The following is a 13,781-nucleotide window of genomic DNA, read 5'->3' on the forward strand; positions in this document are numbered from 1 at the left end:
GATTCAGGTGCAGATTATTTTAGGTCTTCCGTTACAGGGGGTTTTAATGCTCTTGTCCCTCACATGACTGGAATCGGTTTTCATTTTGAGGATAACTTCATTCAATGTTTCTGGATCCAGTGCACCAGCAGTGCAGAAATGCCAGACAACTTAAGATAGAGACTATCAGCAGTTAAACAAAACTGCTGTAATTACTGAATTTGCATTTCTGTTAATTAAATTAATAACATGCCTGTTTTCCTGGTTGCTTGTCTCCAGCCTATCATGAAGGAAAGGAGAGCTGTGTAGAAGCTGAGCCAGTGTCCACATTAGCCTAGCACACAGTGGTTGGACCTGCCTCTGAGTTGTGTTGTTCTTTCTGTTTCATTGCAGAGTTGAGGGGTGTTGCATCCCCTTATGCTTTGTGCTTCTGTGAAGTGAGTCGCTCTGTCTCTTTCCAAGCAAACTGTAGGGAAGTGTGTCTTTCAGGCTGGGTGTGCAGAGTAGGGACACTGAATGCAGAGCAGCATTCTATGAATAGGCACGGGAAGGCAATCACATCCCAGTAAAGCAGACTTTAGATTCTGAGCTGCTTGAATCCATCGTGGTCTCTGCGAGACGCAGGGTTAGGTTGCAGGCTGTCATTTGTCTTGCGGTGTAGTCCAGCGCATTTGTGACCAACACTTGTGCATCATCATCATCACCCACTTGTGTAGCTCATTGCTCCGTCCAAAATGTCTGTTCTCACTGTGTACTAGTTAGTTTCTTTGGAGGACCTCCTGACAGATATCTTATCTTTTCTGTGGTGAGTAAACTTCTGAGGAACTGCCTTCCTTCAGAGGAAGGATGTGGACTGAGTGCCCTCATTTGATGGGATTCCTTGGAGACCAACCACTATGTGCTAAAATTCTTGTAGTTATTAAAGGATTTCTCAGGGGGAGGCAACGTGTTTCTCTTTACTCTGGTACCACCTGGAAAGGTGATTCTGAACCTTAATCTTAGGATCTGTTTGAACTTGAGATCCACTTTTGACATTTTGCCTAGTATTCTCACACCCCAAATTCATACAGTAAAGCACAATACTAATAACAAAGAAGAAAATTCAATACTGTGGCAGAGTAAGCCTACTCAAGCAAACAGGTAAACACCGAGACCCCAGTTCACCTTACCTTATTTCAGGGTCCTAAAAATTAAAAGCTTAGTGTGTGTTAGTCATGCAGAGTTTCTCAGTAGTTGACAGAGACAGAAATTTTCAGAGTGCAATTGCTCCTCAAGTGTGCTGAAACGAAGGTTTTTGTTTTTTAAGGAAAAAGAAATTTACTTCAAGTTTGATGTGTGCCTAAACACCTTGCAGAACCACAGGCTGTAATACTGAAAAGATAGCAGGGATGTAGTTTTCCTCTCTGAGTAGTTGTCCTGTTCTTTATTTTGACACAAGGCACCTTTTTCTGCAAACAAAATATGTTGGGAGGGAAATATGGAAATGTTTTTGCATGTGCAAAACATGACAAAGAGTAAGGTATGTATGCGTGCAGGGAAGCAAAGACTGAGTTGTAAGTTGGTCATCAAATAGTCACAGTTAGAGGAAGCAGAACTTAGTCCAATGTCAAAAGCTTTTCATCTGCTGCATTCCTGCCATTATATCTTGAAGATTGAGAGTGGAGTCCCAGTGGACCCTTTTGCTATGGTCTGATGACAATATTTAATTGAATAGTTGCACCATGATGGAAGTTTGAAAACCATGAAGTTGGAAAAGAACACCCACCTGCTGCTGTTTGTGTTTCACAAGGGCTAGGGGTGATTTTGAAAGCCAAAATCCCTTCAGGATTTTAAATCTTTCTGCTAGAAAACTGCTCATTTTGCTGTACTTTGTAATATGAGAGAAAACAAAAACCTTAAAGTAAAAGCCCTGCTTTACTTCCCTTTCTGACTGTCTGTGCTATAGTTAAATTTCTAATCAATCACAGTCCTGAATAATAATTATAATATGTTGATCCCTGAGGCAGTCTCCTCATCCTGTTAGCATACCTGCTTCTACTGTGGCTATTCCTGACTTGCTTAAAATATTTGGATCAAATGAAGTCTCATTTATTCCTTTAATTTGTCCTGATTTTCCCAATGTAGTTTTCAACATATTTTAAACTTCTGAATCCGGAATGTCTGACTTAAGTTCATTGCCCTTCCCCTGACTCTTTGGATTGCCTAATTTTAGCAGGTGTGCCCTCATCTTTGGCTTTCTTATTGCTCAGCAGGTATTACAGTAATACTCCCCAAGGCATTTTTCTGAACTCTGTCTTCAGAAGATGAAGGTTCAGGGTAGCATGACAGTGTACGATGAAAAAGAAATGTCTAACTGTTACACTTCAAAAAGTGTAGTCCACAAATTTTATCATTGCTTTTAGTCATGTGTCATTTCTTTACTCTGCTTTTGTGGCAATAATAAAGCACTGAAAGACTCAGACTCGGTGAAGTCTTGTGCACTAGTATGTTGAATAGTTTTTATATTGTGTTATTATTAGTCACTGTTGTAAATTAAATGCACACAGTGGAATGTAATGTCCAAATTAGCACTTTTATTAGGGAGGGAGGGAAACTCAACCATAAATTTAAGGTAAGTGGTATGGCCTGTGGAGGACTTGATTCTTTTATGTTGACTGCAAATTAAAGCATGTAAATATTTTGTAAAAAAGCCTCACAGTCTGACAAACCTTCTGAGTTGCTTTTATATGGTAGGTATTTCTTATGGATTTAGTTTTCATATTTGATAGCAATCCTTTATATGCATAGCTTTACAAACAATATTTGTTGTTTGTATTGTTAATCAGCTATTGCTTATTTTTGTTATTAAAAGCAATTGTTCTTAACTTACAAAAGATCTGACATAATTTCTTAAAATGGATCTGAAGTTACAGTTAATTTAACTATCATTCTGTAAAATGTAAAGCGTCCTTTAGGCCCTTCTCCTGTAGGGAGAAGCTGTCAAGGTGGTGGGAGGTTTATCATAAGCCGGGCTTCCAAAAATAGGCATTGCATTCATTGTACTCGACTACTGAAGACTTTAATATTACCACTGACCATGAAATTAGACCTAGGTCCTATGTGGAATTGTGTAACCTCTATAATAACAGTGAGAAGTCCTACAAATTAGGGCACGAGAACCACTGCATAAAGCTCCTGCAGTCCTGCAGAACTGCCCCAGCAATGAGGCAAAGCCTTTCTTCTGGAACACCTCCACATCTCTGCCTCCACAACAGCACTGACCCCTGCTCTGGTGGTGTGGTTCACACTGGGGAGAAAAGGGGCTTTTAGGTCTAGGAAAGGTAATACCCAAAAATGGGGATGTTGACATCACAGAGAATCTTGCGTTACTTCATATTAGAGAACTCTGGATCTGAGTGTTTCAGTTTGTGCAGGAAGCTGACTTTGGATTCTGCCACAAACACTATGCTTTGAAGTTAGTTGATTTTGGCTCATACCACAGCAAGGTGAATCTACTTGCAAACTCTAGATTAACACAACTACAGCTGATCAAGTAGTAGCTGTCTGACAGAAGTTTCTGAATGTTGTATCAGGTAATGCACTCTCCGTTTATTCCTCAGTCACAGTACAAGCAGCTCACTCTGAGCTGAGCTGCCAGCCCTAATCAGGGAAGTACCCTCACTACATCCTTTCTTGCTCATACGTTATCCTTCGAGAGGCAGTTAATGTGTTGTGTTTTCTTAAAGCTTTAATTAAAGACCTTTTGAATGGCTCAGTAATTTTTTTTGTTATGTTTCCATTAATAGATCTATGTCCTTGGCTTTAAAATGTGTTTTTGGTGTTAATTTGGTATCTTTCAAGTCATGTTCTCCTTAGCTTTCTTGACACTGTCTTCCTTCATTTCTTCAGCATCCCTTTAGGAAGGTGCTTGTTCCCACTCATTGATCTCACTTCCTTACATGTCTGTACTTCTGCTTCTCCCACCTCCCTTCCTATGCCCATTCCTACACATTAGTTTCATTTTGTCATATGTTGTCCTAAATACCTCACTTTCAACTCAATATAGTAAAAGCAGAACCTCTGCTGATAGCCTCCAACCCTCCACAGTTCCCTGTGTTTCCTTCTAGCACTGACAGTACTACCATGCTCTTTTTACTTTGGACTGCAGCCCTTGTAGGGGGATGTTTATCTCCTGGACAACTGAGGTCTGAATTGTAGAAATCCTTTCCCATATGAATAGCTTCAGTGTTCTGTGAAGAAATAGGCCATATATAAGAAATAATTATGGGCATTGAGTTGGTCTGTGTCCCAATGGAAAAGTGGCTGCATGAGAAATTTCAGCATAATAACTGACAATCAATCATTGATGTATTTGCCTGCAGTCTTGGCAAAAAGACCAAGGACTGATTGAACCTGAACAATGGGCTATGCTTTCATTTTGGGAACTGTTCCTTCATTCCAGAATGCTGCCTGTGAAGCATGGAGAGCTTCTCCATTCTGGTCCTGCTCATTGACTGTAACAGAGAAAAGACTTACCATCTCCAGCCCCATCAATGAGGCATATTCACAGGCGTTGACTTACATAACTAAATACAAGTGTAGCTTTTTAGCATCAGTGGCTAGTTAAATGAAAAAGTGATATGATACAACACAAACAGTGCTAAGTGAACGATGTTGGAAGTCCTGCACTTATTCTTGTCTTCTGCACCTCAGACTGTGAAGCTGGCACACAAGGAACGACTACTGCATGCTGTGCAATGGGAGCCTCTGCAGTCACTGTCACTTTTATGTGCTGTTAGCATTGCTGTATATATATGTACATGGTTATACTGTATGGAACACATTCAAGTGGGTCTAATGCCTCTCAGGTACTACCCACCCAGGCTTTTCTCTACACCTCTGCTGTAGCTGCGTTTCCACATACCCAGAAGAGTACCTGGCAACTGCCAAAAAGGCAGGTTCAGCTCTCTCTAGTTTTTTATATTACAGTTTAATCTGCAAAATACATTGTTGGGGATTACCAAATACTGACTGTCAGGAGTGTTTTATTAAGTTTCTGGATCTGCAAGGGTACCTCAAGTCCTACTGAGAGGTTACTGGAGAAAGGGGGTGCTGATCATTGCAACCACAACAAATCAAAGCCTTTCATTTTAACCAGAGTACATGGGATTTTTATTTCATTTAAATATATTGTTATTTTTATGTCTTGGTCTTTGAGAAAAATCAATGCTCGAGACCTTAAAGATTCATTACATTAAGAAACTAATGGGCATGCACATGCCAACCCTGTGAAATCAGTGGCACAAAGATGTGTTCTGGAGCAGGTGCTAAGCACAATTCACACTTCCTTGAATCCCACTCCTGCACTGGTCCATGTCTGAGAAGTTTAGTTTAGGTACTGAATGATCATCAGATTTCTGCCTCTTTCTCACTTTCTTTACTAACCTATCCAGCAAGTAGAGAAGGGTGGCGTGTCTGCTAACGCAGGCCATTTTTTGCATTTCAGTGCAGGGACCTCACTACCTTCTGAGTAACGTGCAATGCCACCCACAGTGACGTTATTCAAGATAATGTCAGAAGCCTAGAAGAATAGTCATATTATGTTGAGGGAAGTTTTGGTGGTGTAGATATATCTGTTAATACAGTCCAAGGAAATACCACCCTGCTAGAAACAGCTGTTCTCGGTACTTGTACAATTCCAATTACATGAAGAGACATGGTTGTGGTATCTTTTTGAACACCTCTTGAGATCTATAGAATGCCTCAGATAGATGGTCTACCTGACTTCAGTTGTGTTCTTGTTATTACTGCACTCCAGGAATTTTTATGCTTCATGAGCCAAACAGGGAGAACAATCCTTTCCTACACGTGGAGCACGCAGCATAATGATTGTTCAGGACATAGTGTGTTTTTCTTTTGTACTAGTTTCTGTCCAGCATTTAACTAACAAGTCATGCCAGTATTTTAGTATTATGTATTGAGTCTGTAGTGGTGGGAATGGAGGAAAATATACTATGCTTTTGTATATGCACATCTTTCTTCCATTTGCATATCTATTTCAGGATCCAAACAAATCTGGGAAATTCCTCTGTTTAAAGAGGTGTTTTAAGGAGGAAATGGAGAAAAGATTTTTAATGAATATTATTGTAATTTTTAAGAGTCTCAAGAGAATGCAATGAGTCATAGGAAGTTTTCTTTCTGTTTGGTTAAAATAGGTATTATGCATGCTGTTAGAGATCATGAATATTGTATCATTAACAGTAATGGTGCAGTGATTCTCATTCAATTTAAATGAGATTGTTTAAGACTGTCTTAAATTCACCTGTAAGGGCTTCTATAGAAATGTTTCTGTCTTTATAATAGAATATTAGTACTTCTTAACACTGAATTATAATTTCTGTTCTCAGATGAGCTCATTCTACTGGATGACTTTTTAAAATTTTATCTCTTTTTTTTTTTATAAATCTTCAAGGCCACTGCCTGCAAGAACATTTCAAATCTGAACAAACTTGAGTGAACAGGAAAAGGTCACATCAATATGGAATGGGTTAAATTCCATCAGGTTTGACCCATGCTGCTAGATTACAGCAGGTTATGGTGTCCGGGACATTTACAACAACGCATCCTCTTTCGGGCATACAGTTCCAGAGTGGATTATTTCCATTACTAGAAACAAAATACTGTTTCTACTTTTAAACTTATTTATTCAGATAAGAAAACTGTCAGAATTTTGATTAAGCCATAATTCAATTTTTTTTGTGAAATTTTTTTTACTATTATATAATTGCACCCAAAGAGCAGTTGTTTTTAATGCTTACTTATATTTTTAACACTCCTTTTGAAAAAGGTTGGGTTTTTTTAATGAAAGAAACTTGATTTAAAGAGGCCAAAAACCAATATTTTTTTTCAAAAGTTAAGAAACTCACTTATTTCCCAAAACAGAATGGCTGAAGAAAAACACTGCTTTGAGTTTATTATGCCTTTTTTTTCAGGGTAGGTCTTATTTCTGTCAGTGCAATGGGGTCAAGATTTAAATTAGTGAAATGCCAGCTTAGAATATGTGATTAAAATTGGTGTTAATGGTTTCTTTTTCTAGGTCTTATGTCAGCAAGGTTACTCCTCTATCTTTAGCTAGAATTTTTTTGCTAAGCCAAGGATTATTTTTCTTCCATTGATGCCGCATGAGATCTGGAGAGAGACCATTCATCGACTGGGTCAGTATTCAGTCATAGTGATAATTCTGCATCCTTGCTCCAGGTCAGAAACAAATCATTGGCACCTGTGTGAAGTCAGAAGCAGGACAGATGATAGGGTTAGTGGCTAAGTTTTGGTGATATATTGTAATCAACTAACACTAATTTTATTTTTATCAAGACCTATCCCTTTGCCCTTTCTGAATGTCACTGTACAAACCTGAGCAGTATTTCAAACTATGAGGTGGAAGGTGAGCTGCATGTGAACCGAAGGTTTTCATATGCAATGGTAGTTTGAAGTTGCCGTACATTTTTTTATTTCCATTTTGTGGTTTGCATGGAAGTATGAAAAGTGTGGTGCTGGGACACAGTTCTTGCACTGGCAGACTTGGTAGCGGAGTGTGTTGTGGTGTTCCTGATACAGTACGCATACGGGACAGTACTTCAACTTCACATGCATTGAGTAGTCATAGGCTTAAGCAAATTCCACAGCTGCATAGCAGATCTGGCATACAGGTGTTTGATGGTGCCACATGCTGATTCAGCTGTTTTACTGTTGTGTGCCTTCATTTTGGCCACTTTATTGCTTAGGTGCTTATGAAAGGTTATAGACCAGCGTGACACTGATGTATAAGTGAGCATGCCTCATATTTCTTCAGCGGTTTGGAAGCACAGTGGAAATGGAATTCACTGCTACTATTTCGCTCACTCTTATGAGAAGGTATCACCTGTTACAAGATGAGACGAGACTGTCTGTGTCAGCACTTTGAGTAGCATCTGCGTAAAATAACATAATTACTGCATGACAAGCTGAAGCAGATGTCATCTACTTTTTTGGAGAGTAGGTAGAAGGTCATTGTTGTAATGATTCCACAGTGTGATTACACGCAATGCGACCCTGGAGAAGGCGAGACCTTTTCTGTATGCTTCTTTTGTTTCTTCTTGAGCTTTCTAAACCATTTGTCTTGATTAATTTGGTACTAATCCGCACAGAGTGTTATCCACACTTGTTAACATGCATGTAAGGATGGGACTTCCAAACAGCCATAGGGGAAGAAAGAGTATTAATGGATAGACTGTTGCCTGCCCAGTGCATACCTGGTTTGAACAGGGCAATGCCCCTTAAGAGATTCAGCTGGCCAGACCCAAGAAAATGCAGCACTTTTTTTTAGGAATTTCAGAACTATTATGCTTTCCTGGGAGCATACCAGTCTTCAAACTGAACAGTCATATGGGATGACATGTAATGTCCATATGGCCAATATCCCTACTCTGAAACTTGCCAGCCAAGTAGTGGAAGTTACTCAGCCAAAGAGTGTCAGAAACTCAGTAAGAGCAAATCTTGCCACAATCCCCAAAGTATTCACCTATTTCTGACAATCAGTGTAGAGACTTTCTGTCAGTAATTAAGGGCGTTACTCCAGCTGTGCGGTCATGTGCATAGTTCTGGGTTCTGTCAGGGTTCTGTCAACAGAAAGGCTGCCACTTACTTTGCTCGATACTGTTGTCTAGTAAGTAATTTTCCATGTATAGATACCATCTGGCTATTTAGGTACCTAATTTAGTATCACAGGAGGTGAAGCTGGTGCTTGTCAGGCTGTGTTAAGTAGGCAGGGTACATTCCAACAGTAACATGAAGGTTTTTTTTTTCCCCCCCGTTGTCTCTCCACCGACCTAGGTAAGCAACATTCAGCAAATCAACAGTTTCTGAAATAGGTTTCAAGGTGCAACACCTGCTGCAGTGATGCCTTGGTGTGTATAGAACAGGCACCTGGACAGTTGTATATAGTGCATTAAATGAATGCACAACAAAAAAGCTTCAGGTTTTTTCTTCTGGGATGTGAGGTATTATCACGAGAGCATGATCTGTGGAGTCCCTGAATTCCTTCCAGTTCTCCATGAGAAGGTTTTATGTTCTTCTGTGAATACTTTTGATATTCAGAAGCTGATGTCTGAAATAGATGTGTGAAGACTGAGGCTGCATGTAGCCGTATGACTGCGATGTGTGTGTAGCCATGGAATTGGCATGCGCAGTACTGGTTAGGGACAAATATTTCCAGGTATCTGCTCCACTGTGTTGTTCACCATTTGCACCCGGCACTTGGTGGCCCCAGCTGGTATGACAGCTATTGAATAGGCCCAAGCTGGCAGCTGAATAGGCCAGGCATGGCAACAGATGCTGTTCCCAGTTTGTGGCTGGGAGCTTGTCTGCACTTGTGGTTTGGAGTCTAATAACCTGTGCAAAGTATTAGCTTCAGGGTTATGACATCTGTGATGTTTGAGCAAAGATAAACTGCCTGGGTGTATTTGATTTGAGGGCTCTGGCAGCAGTTACTTGATCAGACTGTTGACTGTAACTCCCTGCCTCCCCCACCAAAGTAAGAATCTCTTGCAAGCAGACGATTCTGAATTGAGGTTGTTGAATGGGAAATTCCAGTGCAGCCTCACTTGAATATTGACTGTACATCAGTATCAGATCACTTATTGACGGCTTATATCCATGTTGTGGTTGTTTAAATTCTAAATGACCCTTAGAATCAAACTGTGTTCAGCCTTTTATGTAGAGGTTATTTTACTGATGATCTGATTTTTGTGAGTGTGGTCTACCCCAAGAGGCTTACAGTAAGATTTCCTTTCTTGTCAAATCCATTTTTGCTCTAGTGTTTGGGAGCTTTCTCTCTCTGTGGTCTATTACTATGATACACAATGAGCACTTAAAGAAGCCAGATGGGACTCTTGGCCTGGGGAACCTTAAGCTGGTGAAGCTCTTTGAGCTGTTTCAGACAATGAATGAGCTACCAGTCAGAAGAATCTCTCCTGTGTTATTTGATACCCACAAAACTCTGGGGTGGCTTGCTTCTGTTACTTGGAAAGTCTGTCAAGTGGCAAAATGATCTAGAAATATTCTTGAAGTGAGGGAACAGGTGTCTTAGATTACTATCAAATGCAACAAAAGGAGTCCCAGTGTAAAGGATGCGTGCATTTCTCATGCATCATTGTGTTTTGTCTTGACTATAAGCACAGTTAACGTGACTGGAATGCAACACGGATGTACCAGGATGCTGCAAAAGTATCCTAGTTCAATGATGTGTTGAGTTGCTAACTTTTCAAGGTTAACTACTATACCTTTAATACACCCAAGCAACCAGTCATATGCAAAACAGAGCTGCTCTGAAATGTAAGAGGTGGCATTTAACACAGTCCTATTCCAGCTTTCTTAATGCGTTGGGGCACATTGCCAGGTGAGGTAGCCAGCTGAGAATCTGGTCTATTATTTTATTGGGAATGAAACTGCAGAGGATAGCTTTATCACTTTACACTAAAGAAAAGTGATTTATTGGCATTAGTTTTAGTATTGCGGTACTTTTATAGAGTTCAGAAAGCTTCTGATAAGATCTATGTATATTCTGTCACCAGCTCTTCCATGTTGCCTATATCCTTATCAAGTTTGCGAATTCTCCTCGTCCAGATCTCTGGATCTTAGAAAGATCAGTGGACTTTGGAAGAACTTACACTCCTTGGCAATATTTTGCTCGTGAGTATCAATCCTTGTGTCACTGCTCTTTTATGGACAGGTTTCTTTAATCATTCTCCTGGTAGCAGGAAAATCAAACCATGGGTCTCGCTGAAGATTTCAACTGCAGTGAAGACAGTGAACATCAAATACATTTCGCGTCTTAGTTATCCACAACAAATTAGTGACAAGAGTAACTAAAAATGCGTATGGTAGTTTGAAAGTGTAACTCAGCACGTGCATATATGTCAGTCTGTTGGGAATTTTTGTTTTATTTTGTTTGTCTCAGTTTTTGGGTATGTCAGAACTACGGTGTCCTTCATCCCATGGGACCCTGGAGTACCTTGCAAAAATCAAAGTGAAATACAAATGCAAAGTCTTGGAGTACACATGTAGCTTTTTTTGTGATGATATGAGAAATATTGTGCCATGTCTTGTCAGGCACCACTGAATTGTTTAGGATGAGAAATTATTTGTTTTTAGGAATTTCCATTTTTCGGTGCCGAGTGACACCATCACTGTTATTATTCAGTTATGGGGGAGAGTTTACCTGAAAGCACAGGGAATACTTCTTCATTAATTTAAATTAGAAAAATACGGTTTATTTTCACATATAAAAATAATTTTGTTCTCACTTGACTAGACTCCAAAGCAGATTGCTTGGAGCGCTTTGGAAAGGAAGCTAATCTTCCAGTGAGGAGGGACAGTGATGTTGTTTGCACCACAGAGTACTCCCGCATTCTGCCTCTTGAAAACGGAGAGGTAAGTGCTTTCAGGAAAGCAATGTGTAACGGTGGAAGCAAACAGCATTGGTTTCAGAAGTTGGCTGTTTCAAGAAAAACTTATAACTGGAAGTAATTTTTGAGCTATGACTGCTTGAATCTACATTAATAAGTCCATAACGGAATCACAGAATGGTAGGGGTTGGAAGGGACCTCTGGAGATCGTCTTGTCCAACTCCCCTACTTGAGCAGGGATACCCAGACCAGGGGGCACAGGAACACATCCAGGCGGGTTTTGACTGTCTCCAGGGAAGGAGACTCCACAACCTCCCTAGGCAGCCTGTTCCACTGCTCTGTCACCCTCACAGTAAAGACGTTTTCTCTCATGTTTAAGTGGAACTTGCTGTGTTCCAACTTGTGCCCATTGCCCCTTGTCCTGTCATTGGGCACAATTGAAAAGAGCCTAGTCCCATCATCCTGACACCCACCCTTTAGATATTTATAGGTATTGATGAGATCCCCCCTTAGTCTTCTTTTCTCCAGGCTGAACAAACCCAAGTCTCTCAGCCTTTCCTCATAAGGGAGATGCTCCAGCCCCCTGATCATCTTGGTAGCTCTCTGCTGGAGTTGCTCAAGCAGTTCCCTGTCCTTAAACTGGGGGGGCCCAAAAATGGACACAGTACTCCAAATGTGGTCTCACCAGGGCAGAGTAGAGCGGGAGGATAACCTGTCTCGATCTGCTGGTCACACTCCTTTTGATGCAACTCAGGATACTGTTGGCCTTCTTGGTCACAAGGGCACATTGCTGGCTCATGGTCAGCTTGTTGTCCACCAGCACTCCAGGTCCTTCTCAACAGAGCCCCTTTCCAGTAGTTCAGCCCCCAACCTGCACTGGTGCATGGGGTTGTTCCTCCCCAGGTGCAGGACCTTGCGCTTGCTCTTGTTGAATTTCATCAGGTTGCCCTTGGCCCAGCTCTCCAGCCTGTGCAGGCCTCGTTGGATGGCAGCACCGCCTTCTGGCATATCAGCCACTCCTCCCAGCTTGGTATCATCAGCAAACTTTCTGAGGTTACACTCTATCCCATCATCCAGGTCATTGATGAATATATTAAACAGGACTGAAGCCAGCACAGACCCCTGGGGAACACTGCTAGTGACAGGCCTCCATCCAGACTCTGCCCCATTGATCATGAAATAACCAAGCACTTAAGTTGCCGGTGAGATTTTTGGAGGGTGAGCTGGCTCCTCCTAACTTTCACCATTCCTAGTGGGGGTTGGGACTGCTCAGAGCCACCTTTGTTGATTTGTATCATGATTTAGGTATCCCTCTTTAGCCATATGCATTTGAAGGTGTTGACCATGTTTTCTGAACACTTCCAATATACATAGCAGAACTTACTGCATCAGAATTGCCGATGGGGGTAAAGGCTGTAGAAGAAGGTATTTACGATTCAAGAATAAGTAGCTATTTAAGGAAAGAATATATAAAATGCTACATGTTTATAATATATGTGTTTGGAAAACATTGTTCTGATTTTAGCCATTGTTCCTTGCTAGGCAGAACTGTGGCTTGTGTTATTTGAATGAATGTTAAACTCCTGGCTGTGCTGATGGCTCCTGCTGACATTCTCCTTTTATGCCTGATGTGGTTAGAATCCAGATCTGAACTCCTCAAGAGCTATCAAGAGTTTTGAGAATACGGATCTGTGATTGTCGTTCCATATTAAAGTAGAATTTTATTAACATAGCTGTAAAATTTTCCTGATAAAATATTGTAAAGAATAATTTCCATAGAAGAACACTGCTGGTGCCATCCCGTATTACCTGCTGTATGACTTTTCCTAGAAGGAATTGCGCTGCGGTCAGAACCATCACCATTCCCTAGTTACATGCTTTGGAGTATAGGAGCCATTTGAAAATAGAAATCTGTTATCTGGTTGGATATAAATAAATGAAAGTCTGTTACTCAGTCCTCTACATGCATACTGGATTGTTAATTTAATAGAGATTCATGATTGCTAGGCTGCAGGCATGTGTTTCTTTAAAAAATAAAAATGTACTGGAGCCCTTGTTTTGAAAGTCCTGCTTGATAAACCTGCTTTCATGTGAGGGGATTTTCTAAAGCAACACTGTGTACTTTCTTCCAAAAGACCATTAATACAATCCCAGGCACTGGACCTGGTAACAATAATATTTTCCAGGAATGTTTGTGCCTTAACCCAAAAATAAATGTGCTTTGGGAAAGAGCCAAAACCTGATGTTTTTACTCAGGCAAAACTCCCATTGACACTATCAACTGTTAATATAACTATTTGCAACCATTCCTATTGTTTTTTCCTATTAAAACATGTACTTTTTGTGTGTTATACCTACTGTTTTCAAAACAGGTAGAGG

The 13,781-nt window shown here is 40.5% G+C and overlaps 1 protein-coding gene across 2 annotated transcripts in view; it reads left to right on the top strand.

Annotated features, from left to right (window-relative positions):
- Positions 1-13,781, top strand: part of LAMA3 (laminin subunit alpha 3) — a 122,519-nt gene that overhangs the window by 7,298 nt on the left and 101,440 nt on the right. For both annotated transcript variants that reach the window (XM_075084843.1, XM_075084844.1), the window contains exons 3-4: positions 10,569-10,686; positions 11,309-11,427. In XM_075084843.1, coding sequence (XP_074940944.1) covers positions 10,569-10,686; positions 11,309-11,427 — 237 coding nt within the window. The remainder of the gene's footprint in view (positions 1-10,568; positions 10,687-11,308; positions 11,428-13,781) is intronic.

This window comes from Phalacrocorax aristotelis, chromosome 2, assembly GCF_949628215.1.
Source record: "Phalacrocorax aristotelis chromosome 2, bGulAri2.1, whole genome shotgun sequence".
NCBI lineage: Eukaryota > Metazoa > Chordata > Aves > Suliformes > Phalacrocoracidae > Phalacrocorax > Phalacrocorax aristotelis.